This window comes from Acipenser ruthenus, chromosome 17 (genome assembly GCF_902713425.1).
Source record: "Acipenser ruthenus chromosome 17, fAciRut3.2 maternal haplotype, whole genome shotgun sequence".
Lineage (NCBI taxonomy): Eukaryota > Metazoa > Chordata > Actinopteri > Acipenseriformes > Acipenseridae > Acipenser > Acipenser ruthenus.
This window is the reverse complement of record NC_081205.1, coordinates 2769346-2788773: the sequence shown is the minus strand read 5'-3', so window position 1 is coordinate 2788773 and position 19428 is coordinate 2769346. Positions and strand designations below refer to the sequence as shown.

Below are 19428 nucleotides of genomic sequence, written 5' to 3'. Positions count from 1 at the left end.
TTACTCACTCACAGCCTTCGCTTCAGCGCCGACTCACAGAGGTGGAGGGGTAAACAACGAGACCACATCATCCTGAAAATGGGCAACTCTGACTCTAAACTTAACTTCAGAAAAGCAGTGATACAGCTCACCACCAAAACACAGGTAAACGAAAAATAAAAAAAAGACAAACTGTAGCTGATGCAATTATTTAAATCATTTTAAAAAGAAGCCTTTTGCTAGCCTGCAATCATTCTGAGACAGGAATGGACCAGATGGCACGGCAGCAACATAGGGATGTCATTATGAAATAGATTGTTGTTAGATAATTCTTAAGAAAACAAAAAGACAGGGAAATAAACGCTTTGTTGTACTTATACGATTCTGATATATTTATTTCTATTTGTTTAATTAAATTGAATATACGCATGGATTTCAAATTATTCTTATTTATGTTTTTGTTTTTTGGGGGCAAAATGCGACGTTAACTGACGAACAACGTCTTTTAACAAAAACAACTATATATATATATATATATATATATATATATATATATATATATATATATATGGAGCGTTAAGTTACACGATTCTTTATCCTTGCAGTTCATGATAATGTTCAGATTATGAGAGGCCTGTCCTGCATCAAACCGGGTGTAATAATATACATTCAGAATTTAAAATATAAATTGACAACGATCATTAACATGGAAGATGTATTAATTGAATGTATTTATAAATAATAACAATAAATAAATACGTTACAAAAAAACCCACTCAATTCCTGCGTTTGTGTTAATATCATGATAAAAAAAACAGGGCAGGTGCAATCGTGTTTTAAGGTGGTCCTGATAAATAAATCGATATGCTGTTGAAATGTTCCAAATGAAAGCCATAATATTTTAAACGAGTAACAGAAATCCACGTGTTTTCTAGCTGCTTAGTTAGTTCGAGGGGATGAATCGTGCAAAGCTGTGTTTTGTTTATTTTACGGCTGAAGTGTTTGTAACCACCGATCAAGTGCCCATATTGCGACAGGTACGGGGGTGCCTTTAAGGTGGACTGGAAAAGATACTAGAAAAGCAATCTAGTCATACATTTAAATATATAGTAAATTATAATTTATAATAATAAAAAAAAAAAACAGTAGAACAATAATCTTGCCAAGTTCCTTTGACTGCTTATGTAATTTCTGTACAGCCTTTGAAGTTTGAACAGAAATAAGAGACATGCAAGGAGGTGGCACAGACTATATTTGCATTTTGCGGGTTACTCTGTGCATTGACGATTAGGAACTAGAGTGTTACATTACTGTGCATGCAAATAAAGAAATGGTAGTCGCCAACAGTGGCTGTGTGAGGGAATTTCAAATAAGATATTCGAGTATACCAAGAGTAGACCTTTCGAATTCCTGAATACTCGACCTCTAATTACTCATGACAGTGACAGGTCCTTAGGTAAATACAGTAACATCTAAGGCATGTCATGTGTTCAAAGTTAAAAATAAATAAATAAATTGTAAGTAAGAAATAAGAATACACAGCAGAGAGGTTTTAACTATAAAAACATTCAAAAGATTCAACTGCGTTTTTTAACAGCTTTTGAAGACTTGTATAAAACGCACAACACGACTGCTTACTAACAAAGCGAAACAAAAATAGGTTTGCTCAATAACATCTATGCTATAAAATCTAATATAAAAAGGAGACTGTACCTGTACTTGCTGATTATATAATATAATAATCATTTTTTTTTTTAAAAAGGAATCAGGAGACCAATACAGCAGAACTCAGACAACAAAGGGTTAATATCGCCCGGGTAGTTTGCAGTCAAAATCCAAATTAAAGTTAACTTTTAACAAAAAAACAGAGACACCTCACATCGCTGACCACTGCGCCCAGTAAAAGATGCAAAACATGTTTGTTTTTTTCCAAAGTAGCAGATGGGTGGTTGCTTTTTAGATGATTGAACATTTAACCAGTTACAATGCTAAATACTTGTGCTGCAGAGATTATATTGCACGGTGGTCTCGTTTCACTTGTCAGAATGCTTCCACGTCTTGTTTTTTTTACAAGATGCAATTTTCATTGCTCAAGTACTCCCTTAGCCAATAGCAGAGCTAGGTAATGAAGTGTGGAGTAGTGGTTAGGGCTCTGGACTCTTGACCGGAGGGTTATGGGTTCAATCCCCAGTGGGGGACAGTGCTGTTGTACCCTTCAGCAAGGTACTTTACCTAGATTGCTCCAGTAAAAACCCAACTGTATAAATGGGTAATTGTATGTAAAATAATGTGATATGTGAAATAATGTATAATGTGATTATTATTATTATTATTTATTTCTTAGCAGACGCCCTTATCCAGGGCGACTTACAATTGTTACAAGATATCACATTATACATTATTTTACATTATACAGATATCACATTATTTTACATACAATTACCCATTTATACAGTTGGGTTTTTACTGGAGCAATCTAGGGAAAGTACCTTGCTCAAGGGTACAACAGCAGTGTCTCCCACTGGGGATTGAACCCACAACCCTCCGGTCAAGAATCCAGAGCCCTAACCACTACTCCACACTGCTTGATATCTTGTAACAATTGTAAGTCGCCCTGGATAAGGGCGTCTGCTAAGAAATAAATAATAATAATGAAGAGCGCCCGCCTCCCTGTCAATTATCAGTGAGGTGAGAATTGTAGTGGCTGGTCACTTTTAACTTTGCCACTTGGTGTACATGATCATCACATTCCTCTACACCCCTATTGAATGCAGTAGCCTCTTCTCTTTTGCAGCCTGTGGAAGCGACAGATGATGCGTTCTGGGACCAGTTCTGGGCGGACACGACCACTTCAGTGCAGGATGTGTTTGCACTGGTGCCAGCGGCTGAGATCCGAGCCGTTCGGGAGGAGTCCCCCTCGAACCTAGCCACCCTCTGTTACAAGGTACGGCTACCGATGAAACTTCAGGATTTCAACACAAATGTACAGCATTTTAAGCAACTTCCTTATAGCAAGTCAAGTACACAAGCTCAGCCGGCAGTGTTGTGATGAATGTGTCCTGATGAACTCCGAGGAGCTCAGAGCAGCTATTATGTTTGCACACAGGACAAGCTGTCAGTCAGCACAGCGCTGCTGTTTTCGTTGTGTGGGGGTTGGGGTTCAGAACAGCAGGAAAAGGGATGGGACTCTCCATTTCCCTTTCACAGGCCAGCTCCCTTCATGTGCAACTGTGTATGAGAGGAGAGAAGCACGACATGGACAGAGAAAAGCTTTTTTTTATTTCTTAAGACTCCCCAAAAATAGGTTAAAAAAAACATTTTCTTACCTCCTGTTAGCATTAGCACCTTTAGCACTGCAGCTTTGGTGTTGAAGCTTTTTAGTTTTTAGTTTTTTTTTTGCTTGCTTGTTTGTTTTTTTAATTCGGGGTATAGAGACTTTGTAAGTACAACACTGTAATGTTTTTTTCTCCTGGTATCTAATCGATTTCAGTGTTATGGATCGCATGTCCCAATTGCAGCTAGACCATTGCTTAGCGATCTTTTGATAGTTAATGCTGGCCAGGTCACGAGGCGTTACAAATCCACCTGTCTGAGGTAGCAGACAACTTGTTTTTCTGCACAGTCAGGTTTAAACAAGCCTGTAGTGGAGATGGACAAGCAGGACAACCTCTTTGTTGCTTGGTCTTCGTCCATCTCCCTGTAAAACACATTCACAGCGTTCTTCTCTTTCTTTTATCAGGGCTAGTCTTTACAGTGAGTTTAAAAAAAAAACCCTCTATCCTTTCATCTCTGGAGCTCTAGTAAAAAGTCTTGTGAGCGTAGTGTAGAGGAGAGAGGGGAGCTGTCATGACTGCCTGTGTCCCTGGCAGGCGGTGGAGAAGCTGGTCCAGGCCGCGGAGTCGGGCTGCCCCTCGCAGAAGGAGAAGCAGATTGTGCTGAACTGTACCCGCCTGCTCACCCGCATCCTGCCCTACATCTTTGAGGACGCAGACTGGAGGGGCTTCTTCTGGTCCACTGTGCCAGGGGCCGGCCGAGCTGGGGTGAGTCTCAATGGGCCAGGTGGTAATTGAGTACATCAGCGTATGCTGTATATGTTCACTAGCTTTGTCATGCTTTTCACCTTGACACAGGTCCTACTTAACCCTACTTAACTTAAAAGTGGGAACCAGGTCACAACACCACCATACATGTTAATTCAGGATGTGGATATATTTCAAACGCAACACTAAAACAGAAAAAACACCCTGGTTCTTTTCTCTGTAGTAGGCCACATGTTCTGATTGCTGCTCGAGTGAGTGACTTTGAACTACAACACGTGGGGTGGTTTAGTAAGCAGGAAGCAACAGCTGCAGCATATCATCTGTGGTGCTGTCTTTGAGTATAAAACGCAAAAAAACAACCAAAAGACCTTCAGTAGAAACAAAGGGGACCCGTAACTGTGCTAACAGTGCTAGTGCTACAACATGGATTTTAAAAACTTTGTTAGCACTCCTTTGAGTATCTAACACATGCAGAATGCTGTTGTGTTCTACTAAAACTGAAAACATTGCAAAAGCTAAAAGGATCTTCTTCATGGTTTTGTCTTGTTTTCTGGTACTGCTTTAAAGCTATGAGGATCGCTGTAACTAAAATGTAATCCCTTTTCCTGCTTTTTAAAACCGTTTCTGGAAATTGCAGTCCAAACCTTACTTCAAAGGAAGAGACCTCTTGTGTTTCAATCCTGACCTCATGAATGCCTGATGAAAAAACGGAAGCCTGCACACAATCACATGCTTTCACACAGCCTTGTGAGGAATGTTGGATCTGACAGGCATCGTGATTGGGTTTGTGTCAGGTCGGTTAAGCTGCAGTTGATCAAATGGGAATTCTGACAAAATCTAGAAAATAGAAGTGTATTGCAGAGTAAGAGGCATATCTCGATTATAATTGAATATGTTTCTTTTGAAGGTTATCAATTTCCCTAGCAAAGACTTATTTGTCTTGGATTATAAAAACAATCAGCAGGAGTTTTAGTGAGTTGAACTTCTGGACAAAACAGTTCTACTCTTCATTTTTATTTTTTATAAACACTCAATAGCAAATTCTCAGTTAAAAAAAAAAAAATCCTTAAATATTTAATCCTGTACACAAAGGGCCAGATTTCAGTTTTAAACGAGTCTGTAGGTAAAGAAAGGTAAGTGAAAAGGCAGCACAGCTACAGGATCTCCTCCGTTGACTTTTCTTCTTTAGGGCCCACTTTAGTCAGTATAACTAGTTTTACAACAGATAAGAAATGATAAAGTCCTGATAAGTGCCTCGCTATCATAATTAAGCACGGGTGCCTGGAGTGTTGTGTTCCAGTCATTTATTTATAAGTGTTTTTCCAAACCCAAGCTTCTTCCCCCTTTCCAGTAGTTCCTCGTCTGGAAGAATTTGGTATTGATTTTGTTAAGGATAATTCTGTTTTTAACAGAAATGTCCCTTTCTTTTAAGGTTCCAGAAGTTTATGGAGTAAGTGAAGCCACTCCAGTTGGCATTATAATTGAGTCGGGCACATTTTATAATTCTGAATATCGATTACACTCAAAAATGTATGAGGAAAAATAAGTTTAGAAGTGGAATGCAAGCAACATCCCATAAACATTAAATAAACAAAGAAATACATATGAAAATAGCTTTAATAGTTTACCTTTAATCAGTCAATGATTGAAACCTCTGGTCTTCAGATTTAATCTAATGAGACATGACTCATCAGATTAATGTGAGTATGTAAACCGGGTTTAATGAAAAAAGAATCCCTCCCTTCCTGTGGAGGCTGATCCATGCTATTGCTGATTGACTTTTCCAGTGGCTTGTGTGTAATTCAATACCTCAGAAATCTTTTGCCGTCTCTCGTTTTCTCTCTGAATACCCAACAGTATAGCTTCTGGTGGCAGAGTGAGGGGGCGTTCTGTGAGGAAAGCAGAAGGAAGGTCACCCTCATGTGGAATTCGTGTCAGATTAATATTAGAATATAACATTGGGGTTATCCTTGGTGTAGAAGCTACTTTGGATGAACCTTGTTGAGACAGTTCCAGAGTAGTTCCCTGTACTTGCAGTAACATCATGGCAAGTATATATAATAATGTGTTTAGTTTTCACGACAAGTTTGCCCTTGATGATAACACTGGCATGTTGAGTGCTTTGAAGCTTGTGGCTCTCTGACCGTAGCTCAGTGTATGGACAGAGGCAGTGTTAACTAGCCTGCTGAGTCATTCTCTCTCCCGGATCTCAGCCCCCCTTCCCCAAACCTCTGTGGTAAACACAGTCTACATTGTGTCCGGTCTGTGCTGTTGAATTACAGGCCATGTTTAATATCACATTGTTTGATTGGTCTTTTTTTTGCTGATTGCCCTGTGTACAGAACTTGACGGCTAACAATAGATTATTTAGGTGCATTTTATTTATGTGCTGTACTTTTCATTTAAAATGCATGTAATGTTGTTTGTACCCAGTGGGAAAACCCGACAGACACATAATGATTTGCATCAAACTTTTACCGTTTTATTTCTTGCATGTTTTTAAATGGATTTCAGATTACGTCACGTTGTGTGGTTTCTGAAAAGAAAAGAAAGATTGCAAGTTGGTGTGACTTTAAAAGCGCTTGTATGAAATTCCCTAGCCTGTGCATCACCTGCTCTGAATAAGAGTGATTGCACTGAAATTGAATCCCTCTCACACCCTGTCCTGTGTGTGTCCTGCAGGCAGACGATGGTGACGATGACTCTGGCCGTCCCCTGGCCGAATCCCTGCTGCTGGCGATCGCTGACCTGCTCTTCTGTCCGGAGTTCACCGTCCTGAGCCACAAGAAAGGCAGCCTGGTGAGTACCGCCTGAACCCCTTCACTCGAGCAGAAATAGCAGAACACAATACGTTTACCACTGTGCTACAGAACTGACCAGAAACAACCAACATGCATGTAGTAGCTCCTAGACTGACCAAGTCGATCTACCTGCATCATTGACAGTGTGTGTGTGTGTGTATGTGTATATATGTATATATATATATGTATATATATATGTCTCTGAATGTGTTCATCTGCATAAGAAAATATGTGTTGCACTCAGCTGTACACGTGTCCTGCAGACCAATGCACGATTTACTGTCAGCTAATCCAGCTTGAGAGGGAAACAAGGCGCTGAGAAAAAGGAAACAGGAGTATCTGGTATATAAAGGAAGAAAACAGGAACAATTCATTTGCTAACCGTCAATTTAAAAACAATAAAAGCTTTGATGAATAAATAAACAGATTTTTCTTTTTTTTTTCCTCTAAGATGTTTACTAAGTCTGTTGCCTCTAACTTGAAGCTGTCGGTTCAGTCTTATATTTTTTTTCATACGGATGTAAAAAAAAACAAAAAAAAAAACAACCCACAAACCTGGATAGTTAAGCTTTGGGGGGTTGTATTTAACTGTTCTTTTCTCATTGCTTAAGACAAGTAAATCTTCCTGGCTTATTCTATTGCTTTTATTTTCTCTCACATCACTTCAAGTCCCCTGCAGACTTGGACCTATCCAGGAGGAAGATTCTCAATTCCCGGTTGTTGCAGAGACGAGCCAGCAATGTCTCGAGTTTATTCCCACTGTTTGCACGGCTTAAAACCTTTAAGAGACACTATTGTCCAGAAGTTTCCCTCTTCCACATGTTTAAATGAAAGACTGAGCCCACAGCGTTGATTGATTTATAGCGATGAGATTACATATTAGCTAAGAAGAAATATTAAGAAAGAGTGAAAAAAAAACACACCTCTGATCCCAAAGTGTCCTCTCATGAGTGAAACCCTGCGCTCTGTCACTGTAATGCACCTCATTTGTGTCATTACCTCTGAATTGGGTTGAGTCTGTTAATCAGTAATGTGTAGCTCACAGCTGGAGCTAAAAGGCTCTGTTTATCAACCGGGTTGAGCGAAATTACTAATCTCTTAAATAAACAGCGGTGCTGGTCAGGGCAGTCTGACATAGCTACTGACTTTCTCACTAAAGGAAATGTTATGTGCACTGCAAGGCTTTTATTTAATTGAGGAAATCTGAAGGCGAAATACTGAAGGGGCCATGCAATGCGATACCTTTGTTACACAGCTAACCTTGTTATGAAGCTGCAGCAAGATGGATAATGCTTAATAACAACCTTGATGAGGCAGTGTAACATGCCTTGTTTTTCAAATCCCATTCTCTTAATGGAGCTATATAACAGTGCTACAATGGTTAGTTTCAAAGTGTGTCTTCCCTCAATGAGTATTTTTGTTTTTCAAACAGAATTTCCAAAATGTTTGAAGAAAGGGCTAATCTAGTAATATCTTATGATAATAATAATAATAATAATACTAATAATAATACTAATAATAATAATAATTGCACAAATAACACCAGTTCTTTTTTTATTTTCTGTGAGATGCTCAAATTTGAAATGGTCTTGCTATTGACTCTAAAAAGGTGTTTTGTTAACATGGCAAAGCACAACATTAGTTTTACTCATGTCTGTTTCGTTTCCCCTCTGTTATGAATAACTTTTCTGCAGCTGAGATTTGCCTAGTAGTTTGTCTAAACCAGTTTGAGCACCACAAACAGTTTGTCTAATACAATTACAGGTGGATTTGTCAAATCCTAACTCCCTTACGGCTGTTGCACATTCCTGCAAGACCAGTTTTAAAATGGAGTTTCTTTAAAAACAAAAGTGTTGCTACTGTAGCTGCCAGAGGTGTGTATCACAGTGCAAGGCAACACCTTTCCCCTGCTTTCTTCACAGGACTCGGGACATTTCTGCTAGTATCTTGGATATCTTGCATTATAATATCACTGTGATATCTTGTTTGTCTTTGTTATGTCAATAGCTCCACTGTAAAGTTAACTGGGAGACATGCAAGGATTATTTTTTCTCATGTTACTTTTGTAGGGAATATTATTTTGTGGCTCTCTAGAAGATTGCTTTTTTAAATATATTTTTTTAACTGTTTGCCAAAAATAAACTGAATATGTAACAAGGGAATGGCATTTTATTGTTCTATATAATTGATATAAATAAACTCAGTCAATAGTATACCATATTTCTGTCAACAGGATAGCATTTCAATAGGTTTGAAGTTGTTAGTGACAAATGTTCCATATTCTCATGCCCCTTATCGTGAAGTCTGTGTCTGAGCTTGTAACTTGACTCTTGTGGAATGCACTGTGTGCTTGTGTGAAGTCAGCTAATGGAACTTAGCTAACCGGGTCTATCTTGTGTCTAAAGAAAGCAGAATCAGGCATTGTTCGAGATATGGTGTAGACTGGGGTTGTATATTATAACTCCTGAGATTCAGAGAGTAACTGGAATCAGATGGCTAAGCCTGAGAAAGTATCTGCAGGTCACGTGTTTTACTGGGTCACTCCTGTATTTTATTTATAGTGGCATTGTGAGTTAATGAATTGAGCCCAATGTGATTCCATGAATACAGTTTTAAAATTGCAAGAATAAGCAACACATGTGAAAATACAAGGACCCTCTGCATTGTTGCCGCAGAGCTAAAAGAATACATACCATAGGATATTGAACCCCCCTAGCAATGCTGATAGCCATATATAGACCCTGATATTGATGTGATACGGTCAGGTGGCTTGTTTAAGATAGAGATGACGTTGCATATAGAGTATTTAACTATAGTATATATTGCAAAAAATAAGCTAATATTGAGTGTTGAATTCCAACCCCCTGCTGTGGCCGCTTATGGGGTGGATATGAGCTTGAATCATAGAGCCCCCTGAATATCACTTCTTATTCCCAAGGTTCTCCCAGAGAGGATAAGATGCCCCTGAAGGATTTCGATTTAGGAACTCTGCATCTCATTTGTGCTGCTATAGTTGGAAGCCTCCGGCTGGTGTGTTGTGTTCCCAGGGTCGTGACTCACTTTATCGATCCCTTCCTTGCTGCTGTTGGAGAGATGTGTGTCCGGGAGTGTGGGGGTGGGTTTGCAGGTTGTGACATGCCAGAGAGGCACAGATGAGTCATCAATAGAAAGGAAACAGAGCACTACACTATGGCATGCCAGCTCTATACTCTATACAACTCTAAACAGTTTGAACCCCCACCATTGCTGTTACTGAACTCGTAAGAATCAATATCTGACCAAGTTGTTTCTCCCTTGCTTGGCAGCTGTGTTTTCCTTTCATAAAAATGCAGGTTGAAGTAAGGATAAGCAAGATATGTATGTATGACAAACAGTCCAGAAGGACAGAAATAAAATGCATGGATTTATGGAACAAGCTAAGACTTCTTCATGGAATATCTGTTAATTAATTTATTAAGTTTCTTGTAGTATTTATAAACCTGCTGGCTGAACTCACAATGAACAAAGCCACCTTTAGTGTTTAGTGTTTCCTCATTCATACACTTTATTGGGAATGTCAGTTGCTATGGGGATATATTTAAATATTCATAAGTGTCTCTTCTAAGAACACCTGTCGTTGCTCAATTGCCGTCTGCCAGGCTGGTTTTGTGTGAATATCTGCAGCTTGTTATGAAGGTCATGATTAATCAGGAGTCTCCCTCTACAGGACTCTGCTGAGGACATCCACTCCATTGACAGCTGTGAGTACATCTGGGAGGCTGGGGTGGGATTCGCTCACTCCCCACCACTCAACTACATACACGACCTCAACAGGTGGGTCAAGCAGCTACTGTCCGCTCTGGAACGAGTGGTCAGTGCTGAGGACTGAGGGACAGCGTGGCCTTTGTGGTTAGAATAAAGGAATGGGAACGTCTGTTAGTTTAACATGTACCAGGAGACCTGCTTATGCAACTATGATTTAACCTTGGTTAGGACAATCTGAAGTCATTGAGAGAATCAGAATCTGGAGATATTATAAGTTGGCATGTTTTTTTTTTGTTTTTTTTTCATGAACCAGCTAAATTTGTATTATTTAGCGAACACAGTTTATCTATCTATTCATCTATCTCTTTCTAAATACAAGTAGCTTTTGAGTTAAGGTAGGAGAAAGCAGAACGTCTGATTTTTGTATCCGAAGACATGTCAAAAAACATTTTGTTTGGATATTTGTCCCAGCACTTATATATATATATATATATATATATATATATAATCACACACACACACATATATCTCCTGTTGCTCCTGAACAATCTCTCTTGGTTCTCTTTCTCAGGACAGAGCTGCTGAAGCTCCTGCTGACCTGTTTCTCGGAGGCCATGTACCTGGCCCCCTCCTCCGAGAGCAACGTCCTGAACCCCTGGGTGCAGTTCTTCTGTTCCACAGACAACAGGTGAGCTCTCGCTGCTCCAGGGACTAACACTACAACTGGGTCTTCATTCACACTGCCTGCTGTCCACTGGCTTTCTGGTCAGTTATGCACCAGTGGATAACAGTAATTAAGATTAGTTGTTGCAGCAAAATTTCTAGCAAGGTACCTTGTGCCTTGTCTACTTATCATTAACGAGAGAAGGAATCTGTCCCATTCAGCCAGTATGATAAGTATTGATAACTTCCCTTATAAACGTTTCCCACAGTAAAAGCATAGCAAAGCTTACTAAAGCACAGTGAAAGCATGGTAAAGCACAGGTTAGCATTGTAAAGAATAGCGAGCTACAGTAAAGCACAGTAGTAAACATGCCAAACGAGGGTAAACTATGGTAAATGCATAGTATAACCATGGGAAAAGCATGATACAACTGCAAAAATGCAGTGCAAAAATGAACTTTTCTAGGGATTCTACTGTGTTTCCCTAACCCCTCTGTGTTGCGCTAGCCCAGCCTTTGTGTGTGTGTGTGTGTGCTTACTCTGGCCCTGCCGCTCCCACAGACATGCCTTGCCTCTCTTCACCTCCCTGCTCAATGTGGTCTGTGCCTACGATCCTGTGGGCTACGGGATCCCGTACAATCACCTGCTCTTCTCGGATTACCGCGAGCAGCTGGTGGAGCATGCAGGGCAGGTCCTGATCGTCATGCTGGAGCACGAGGGCGGCACGGCGGCGGGCAGCCCCACCCTGGACGGCACCACCACCACCACCGCCATGGACGACCAGGACGTAAGAGCCAGGGTTTCATTCAGGAAATGCTACGAAATCGTAGATACGCACATTACAGGCGCCCACATACAGCAAAGAGTGGTTTAAGTTACCATTGATAGCTGCTTAGTAAAGTTAATCAGAATTGAACCTGCTGAACTTGAGCCATCCCCACCTATGCCGTAAAGCTTTGCTGCATGTGAGCTCTAGCTGAATATTTCTTTTTTTTATTTCTATTTTCCTTTCCTTGTGTGTAGCCCGTGGGACCTGATAACCTGTTTGTCAACTACCTGTCCAGGATCCACAGGGAGGAGGTAAGGTATCTATCCGGATAACTCTGCATACCTCATGTCATCTGCCTGAGCAAGGCCCGCCTCCGTTTTGCAAGTTTCAAATGCTTTCATCAGTGTCTGCAACAAAGCCGTATTTCAATCGCTTCCCTTATCACCCCCAGGATTTCCAATTCATTCTGAAGGGAGTGGCGCGCTTGCTGACGAACCCCCTGGTCCAGACCTACCTGCCCAACTCCACCAAGAAGATCCAGTTCCACCAGGAGCTGCTGGTGCTCTTCTGGAAACTTTGTGACTTCAACAAGGTAGGGCAGTTTTCCAGCTCGCTTGCTTCAGTCTTCAGCACTTTGTATACAACAGCAGATCTAGTGTATTAGCACCCATTGTGTTAGTGAGCATTCCAGTTGAGACCGGAAACAGGGCTCTGGAAATTCTACAAGTTTAACACAGCTGTCCTGGCTTACCTTATCAATTCAGTACACGTACATTAAATCAGTGTAAACCATCTCAAAACCTTGTAGCAGATTGTTTTACTGCCCCTGTGTGTTAATATACATGATGGGAGGGAGCCTAAAAGGACTGGTAAGTGCACTTTTCCAGACAGTAATGGGGCACGTCTCTTCTTTCAGAAATTCCTGTTTTTCGTGCTGAAGAGCAGTGATGTGTTGGATATCCTGGTTCCAATTCTCTTCTACCTGAACGATGCCCGGGCAGATCAGTGTAAGTACACCCTGACTGCCTCTTTCTCTGGGCTCACATTAGGAGTTTATCTCAACCACGGGATAAAAAAACAAAAAAAAAAAAAAAAAAAACCCGCTGTGCTGTACTGTGCCACAAACAGACAGGATAATAATATTCCCCAGCAGATTCTCAAAAAATCAGAATACACAATTGTATATTGCAAATATCTTTTGATTCTCTTTTGAAAGGTTTTGCATTTTAAAGAGGATCTCTTAACAAATCAGAGCGGCTAAACGTTTGCTCTTTGTTTTGAAGCCCGAGTCGGCTTGATGCACATCGGAGTGTTTATTCTGCTGCTGCTGAGCGGGGAGAGGAATTTCGGGGTGCGATTGAACAAACCCTACTCCGTGCGAGTGCCAATGGACATCCCAGTCTTCACTGGGACTCATGCTGACCTGCTCATCGTAGTGAGTAGCTGTGCTCAGGACACACCTTATTGAACATTAAAGCCATTACAAATAATGGGTGTAAAAAAAAAAATTAATAAATAAAATAACAATTACCTATGAAAGTGACACCCTGCCGTCTGCTTCCCAGATTTTTCACAAGATCATTACCAGCGGTCACCAGCGGCTCCAGCCTCTCTTTGACTGTCTGCTGACGATTGTTGTTAACGGTGAGTGAGCTTCTCGAGTCACTGGCGCCACCTGCTGGGCACTGACAGAATTATTATTATTATTATTATTATTATTATTATGTATTTCTTAGCAGACGCCCTTAGCGACTTACAAGATATCACGTTATTTTTACATACAATTACCCATTTATACAGTTGGGTTTTTACTGGAGCAATCTCGGCAAAGTACCTTGCTCAAGGGTACAGCAGCAGTGTCTCCCACCAGGGATTGAACCCACGAACCTCCGGTCAAGAGTCCAGAGCCGAACCACTACTCCACACTGCTCCACTGACAGCATTGCATGCAAAACCCCATACTTTGTTGAAATGTATTTGCTTCGATTGTAAGTCGCCCTGGATAAGGGCGTCTGCTAAGAAATAAATAATAAAAGGCGTTGTCATTTTGCTCTGTGATTGTCTGTCGTCGTTCCCCCTCAGTGTCCCCCTATCTGAAGAGCCTCTCCATGGTGGCAGCTAACAAGCTGCTGCACCTCCTGGAAGCCTTCTCCACCAGCTGGTTCCTGTTCTCCGCCTCGCAGAACCACCACCTCGTCTTCTTCCTGCTTGAGGTCTTCAACAACATCATCCAATACCAGTTCGACGGTAAGGGAACCATTGCAGGGAGCGCCCATCTCTCTGTTTGTATCTGTATTCCCCTGTGGCATCTTCAAAGCTACACACACACACACCAGTCTTACTTTAATAGTAAGGGAATGCCATCTGATACTAGTTGGATGGTAAGGAATCTCTTCTTTATATCTTGTTTGCTTGGTAAAATGTTAAATTATCTGACACGAATAAATGTGCATTATGTGTCATTGTGAAAGCATAATATACATTTATTTTGCTACATATTCTACCATGGAGTGTTTTTGGAATTCTGGATACGATCTAAAATTAGAAAAAAAATAAACAGTCTGCAATGTATGATCCACTAGACTTCTATAAACTTATGTCAGAGTTGTGTGCAACTATTCCTCAACTATCACGGGAAAGCAGAAGGACTTCTGTATCTTTACAAAGAGCATGACAAAGTGCATGTGCCTATCCCTCAATGCAGTAGCTGCATTGAAAATAAATGAAACTCAAAACTGTAGGATTGCTATTTATTTCAGTGTTGCAGAGCATTTCCTCCCACTGACAATATTGTTTTAGAGCGCCTTCATTCCTGATTGGTAATGTGTGTGTGTGTGTGTGTGTGTGTCTCCTCCAGGCAATTATAACCTGGTGTACGCCATCATCCGCAAGCGCAACGTGTTCCACCAGCTTGCCAACCTGCCCACCGACCCCTCCTCCATTCAGAAAGCCCTGCAGCGCAAGAAGAAATCCCCAGAGCCCATCTCCCGCACCAACTCCCAGGAGGGGGTGTCCATGGAGGGCTCGCGGCCGGCCGCCCCTGCTGAGCCAGGCACCCTGAAGATAAGCCTCATTGCCACACCAGGTACCCAGCACGCACAGCAGAAGTGGCTGTCGTACATAGGGAGGAAATCACAGAAAGTAGGTCACGATGCAGGAAATAGGGATGCCTGTTTAGTGGCACCGTTTCTCAAAATCCAGTTTGTGTGGAGTGATATCAGTCATGAAATTTCCTTTTTTAGCAACTTGATGGCTCCTTTTCTAACTCTCCGCCTCCCCTCCCTTGCTCAGGTATCGACAAGCTGACGGAGAAGTCCCAGGTGTCAGAGGATGGCACAATGATCTCAGTGCAGCCGACAGACTCTAATCAGAGCCCTTCACATAGCAGCGGGGCTGCAGGGGCCAGTGACACGGAGTCCAACGCTGGGGCCGTAGACGATGAGGTACAGTAGTGACAGCAGGCCGCGGGGTAGGGAGAGTAAAGGGTAAAGGGGATGAGAGACCCGAGATCTGAAGAGCTTTTGCACAGCAAGGTTGAGACTAAATATTAGCTCAGGGAATGAGTCCATTACTTTTTTTTTTTCCATGTATTTATCTATTGTCTTCAGAGTGTTACATGCAATTCACAATGCCCTCACTTGATGTCGCTGTAGGTCACACATTGATTTCTATGTAGGAGGTTCTTTCTTTAAACACATCAAACTGGTATTTTCATTTCGTCACTGTCTCCCTCCCTCTCGCCCCTCAGGTTTTCTATGTCAAACCAGAGAGAAGGCGTCTGTCCAGCACTTCCTCTGTGAGTCAGTGGACCCCCACCTCAGACTGGGTGTGTATAAAATATAGAGATTGTGGGTTTGTGCTGTACTTGTCTTTTTGTATCTTTGAACTCATGAAGTAGTATTTGGGATTTTGTATGCACATGTGTATAAATGCTCTTCCACAAGCCTGACATGTTGTTGTTGTTGTGTGTGTTCTTGGTAAGCGGGTACCTGTACAGTTTCCTTCCTTCCTGTGATCTTAAATGCCCGTTTATAAACCTGCAGGTATTATCCTGGAAGTGCAAGCTGCCTCTGCAGACCATCATGCGCCTATTGCAGGTCCTGGTGCCTCAAGTGGAGAAAATCTGCATTGACAAGTGAGCGAAACTTTGTGTTGAAAGAGCTTGCATTCAAAATATACTAGATTGCCCTTTCTAATTGTTCACAGTGAAGTTAATTTATCAATCAGTCAGTCTTTATTTTATATAGCGCCTTTCATAGTGGACCACTAATTTTATATATTTTCTTTCTTAATTTAAAACTGCTTAGTATGTTCTTATTCTTGGTTCACTTTTATATCTATTAATTGTATTGCTTTTTATTATATTTACTTTAACGTAACTTGTATTTAACCAGTGTACTGTAGTGTTACATTACCTAAATCATGTGTGATGAGCACGTGTTGATTGGGGGTGTTTTGTTCCACAGGGGTCTGACGGATGAGTCAGAGATCCTCAAGTTTCTCCAGCACGGGACTCTGGTAGGATTGCTGCCAGTGCCACACCCCATCCTGATCCGCAAGTACCAGGCAAACTCCGGAACTGCCATGTGGTTCCGCACCTACATGTGGGGAGTCATCTACCTGCGGTAAGAGGAGCCAGGGGCTTGCAGTGTTGTGCAGAGGATTGCTGTGCTTGTGCAGCAGACAGCGATATGGTAGTAAAGTGTAGCAGCTCCAGAGCTAACAAGGTGAACAGTCTTCTCACACCCTTTGCTATGTTTGAAATACTGACTCTATATATCATTTCTTATACACTTGATAGAGAGGTATAATAATTATGTACAATATTACCCTGGCCCCTGGTTTGGATCGACAGACTCAAGGCTGCTGTTTTTACCAGTGTCTGTAGGAGTGTCACGCTAGGAGTTTTTCCCATCATTCTCCGGCTCAAAATGTAAGCTCTGGTTGAACCCTTATTTGTTCTCTCAAGCCTTTGGAGTGTGATTTACCTTTTAATGTTTTTATATTCTGTTTTGTTTTTTATTCTTGTCTTGTTTCACAGGTCTTTTTATTAGTTTTTTGGATTGTGAAGTGCTTTAAGCTGGCTTTCCCATGAAAGGCGCTATATAACATTGATTGATTTAATCGTTTCACTTCATTTCTGTGTTTGCTTGTATGTTTGTTTGTTTTTCTCAGCAATGTGGACCCCCCGATCTGGTACGACACAGACGTGAAGCTGTTTGAAATCCAGCGAGTGTAGAAGGCAGCGTGTCGAAGCCGGCGGCAGAAACGGGACGGTTGTGTTTTTTGGCTTCCCTGCAAACAACAAACTGTTCAGTTTCTAAGAAACATCACATCACTCCTATTACTATCTGTCAGGGGGAATGAGTCTGGCTAAAGGGGGAGAGGTAACCCAGCTGCTGTTCTTGCTGTGAAACAGCTGAGGGCAGTGATTCAATAGCCATGTCCCCTAGGCCGATCATACTGAGACCAACAGTAACGTACTGTCAAAAAAAAAAAATTAATTCGATTCATAAGCAGATGAAATTATGCGATAATGATGTGCCATTGAGCAGCAGTATTATAAAAAAATAATAATAAATTCAATAAATACCCAAGATTTTGACACAAAATATTCCAATATTCTAATATCTCCCCTGAACCTTTTTTACAGTAACTCTTGTACATCACTTTTCGCGCTTTACTGAAAACATGTAATTCCATTGAAGAGCCACAGAATGGAATTGCACAGTCCAAACAGGCAAAGCAGAACCACTGACCCAGAGAAACAGTGGTCATGTTCATCTTTGGCAGCATTTACTGCTTAAAGGAAAACCAAACTGGGTGCTGTTCTCCAAAGAGATGATCCTTCACTACTACTGCGCAGGAATTTAGTAATGAAATAGCTGTTAGATGAGAGCTCTCTTTAGTGAATAGCAGTACTCCTTCATTAGTTATTAAACACAATGTAATAGTGTAGCAAGACTTCTGTGTTGCTGCCACAGAGGAAGAAGTATACTGTGATTTCTGAAGTGGGTGGCGGTTCTAGGGAAATGTTGACTTTTTGGGCCAGTCTAAATTCATGTCATCGTAGGTGATAGATATCTGTTGGCCACTAGGGCTGGGACCAAATCAAAACTTTGACAACCCGCTAATCACGCTTAACAAAACTGTATTTAATAGCGTTTTCTTTTTTTTTGTAACTATCTTATTTCTTCTACTCATAAAAAGAAAACGTTATTAAATACAGTTTTGTTAAGTGCGATTAGCGGGTTGTCAGTTTTGATTTGGTCCCAGCCTAAGTCACTTTGGTTCACCACAGCTTCAAAGGTCAGAAGAGGTTATACTGCTGCTGCTTTTATTTTAATGGGGCTGGCGTTTGTGAAACACTCCTTTCTGACTTTGTTAACAGGCTTGCGCTCTGCAGAGCAGGATGTTAAGAAAAAAAAAAAAACGGCTCACAAGACCAAGAGCTTTACATGTTTTGTAGTCAATCAACTCATAATTTTGCTGTGCTTTCATTAAATGTTCTTTTGCACTTCTGTTGTGTGGTTTCCCCTTCCATTTGCTTTCGGGGCGTTTAACTGCTACCTTATTAAAGGCTGCGAAGAAACCTATCTATCGGCAGAACACTTCTGAAAAGGGTTTATTAACATGAACTTGCACAGAAATGTGTTGTATGTTTCGTTGATAAGAGAGAGAAGTTCTTGATGTGTGCTTTTAAGATTTAAAACAAATGTTGCCTTTTTTTTTTAATTAAATCCGCAACTCTGAACTCTGGACTTGTGTAAAAGTCACTTTATGTTCATTGTTTTTTTCTTGCTGTTTTTAATCTTATAAATGTACTGTTTGGCTGCACCAGTCCTTTATAAAGTATTCAATACTTGACAACTTCACTGTAACACTAGACCAGACTGGGATGTAACCATTAAGTCACTGACAAGATTAGCAGTCTGCTGCATCTGTAATGCTGCTGCTGTTGTGGTGGTCTGTGTTTTAAAAATGCCAATGTGTTAGCTCTTCACAAACTACAAACAAAATCTATATATGTGTGATGTTTAAATGAATATTTCCTTCAAGATATGTAGAGTATATTGTAAATTATTTATAAATGAAAATGTTAAACTAAACTTGTGTGTCCTTTTTATTCATGTTAGGCACACATTTCTTTTCAGTCAAATGAATGTTGCTGAGCCAGTGGATTTAACCAGTTCTGTAATGTCTGTTTTCTCAACTTTTGTTATTGGCATTCAGTTTCTCAATTTCCGCTGTTTCCACCAAAAGACTTGTCTGATTTACCTAACTTATCTGGGAATGGAAAGTACTGTAAAGGGGATTAATTAACATTAACTTTCTTAATGAACAGCGCTGATTGAATAAATTTGGAGGTCTATTAATGCAGGTTCCAAAATGCTAGTTTACAGAACATGCTTTTCCAAAATCGTGCTTTCTG

General features: G+C 40.8%; 1 protein-coding gene across 1 annotated transcript; it reads left to right on the top strand.

Moving 5' to 3' along the window:
• Nucleotides 1–17: 17 nt before the first annotated feature.
• On the top strand, nucleotides 18–19105 carry LOC117422931 (protein HID1-like). Its single transcript, XM_034038179.3, has 19 exons — nucleotides 18–144; nucleotides 2774–2923; nucleotides 3849–4019; nucleotides 6702–6818; nucleotides 10527–10633; nucleotides 11136–11252; nucleotides 11789–12014; nucleotides 12251–12307; nucleotides 12448–12588; nucleotides 12913–13003; nucleotides 13280–13431; nucleotides 13562–13640; nucleotides 14079–14243; nucleotides 14854–15081; nucleotides 15288–15439; nucleotides 15745–15822; nucleotides 16040–16131; nucleotides 16463–16621; nucleotides 17172–19105. Exons 1-19 carry the CDS (start codon nucleotides 79–81, stop codon nucleotides 17233–17235), a joined length of 2412 nt encoding a protein of 803 aa, XP_033894070.3. The 5' UTR covers nucleotides 18–78; the 3' UTR covers nucleotides 17236–19105.
• Nucleotides 19106–19428: the final 323 nt, after the last annotated feature.

Bases quoted from the DNA above. Each gene is read 5' to 3' on its own strand.
- LOC117422931 (XM_034038179.3), top strand. From the start codon at position 79: ATGGGCAACTCTGACTCTAAACTTAACTTCAGAAAAGCAGTGATACAG. The intron at 13,432-13,561 runs GTGAGTAGCTGT...TCTGCTTCCCAG, and splicing joins ATGCTGACCTGCTCATCGTA to ATTTTTCACAAGATCATTAC. The intron at 15,823-16,039 runs GTGTGTATAAAA...ATAAACCTGCAG, and splicing joins GGACCCCCACCTCAGACTGG to GTATTATCCTGGAAGTGCAA.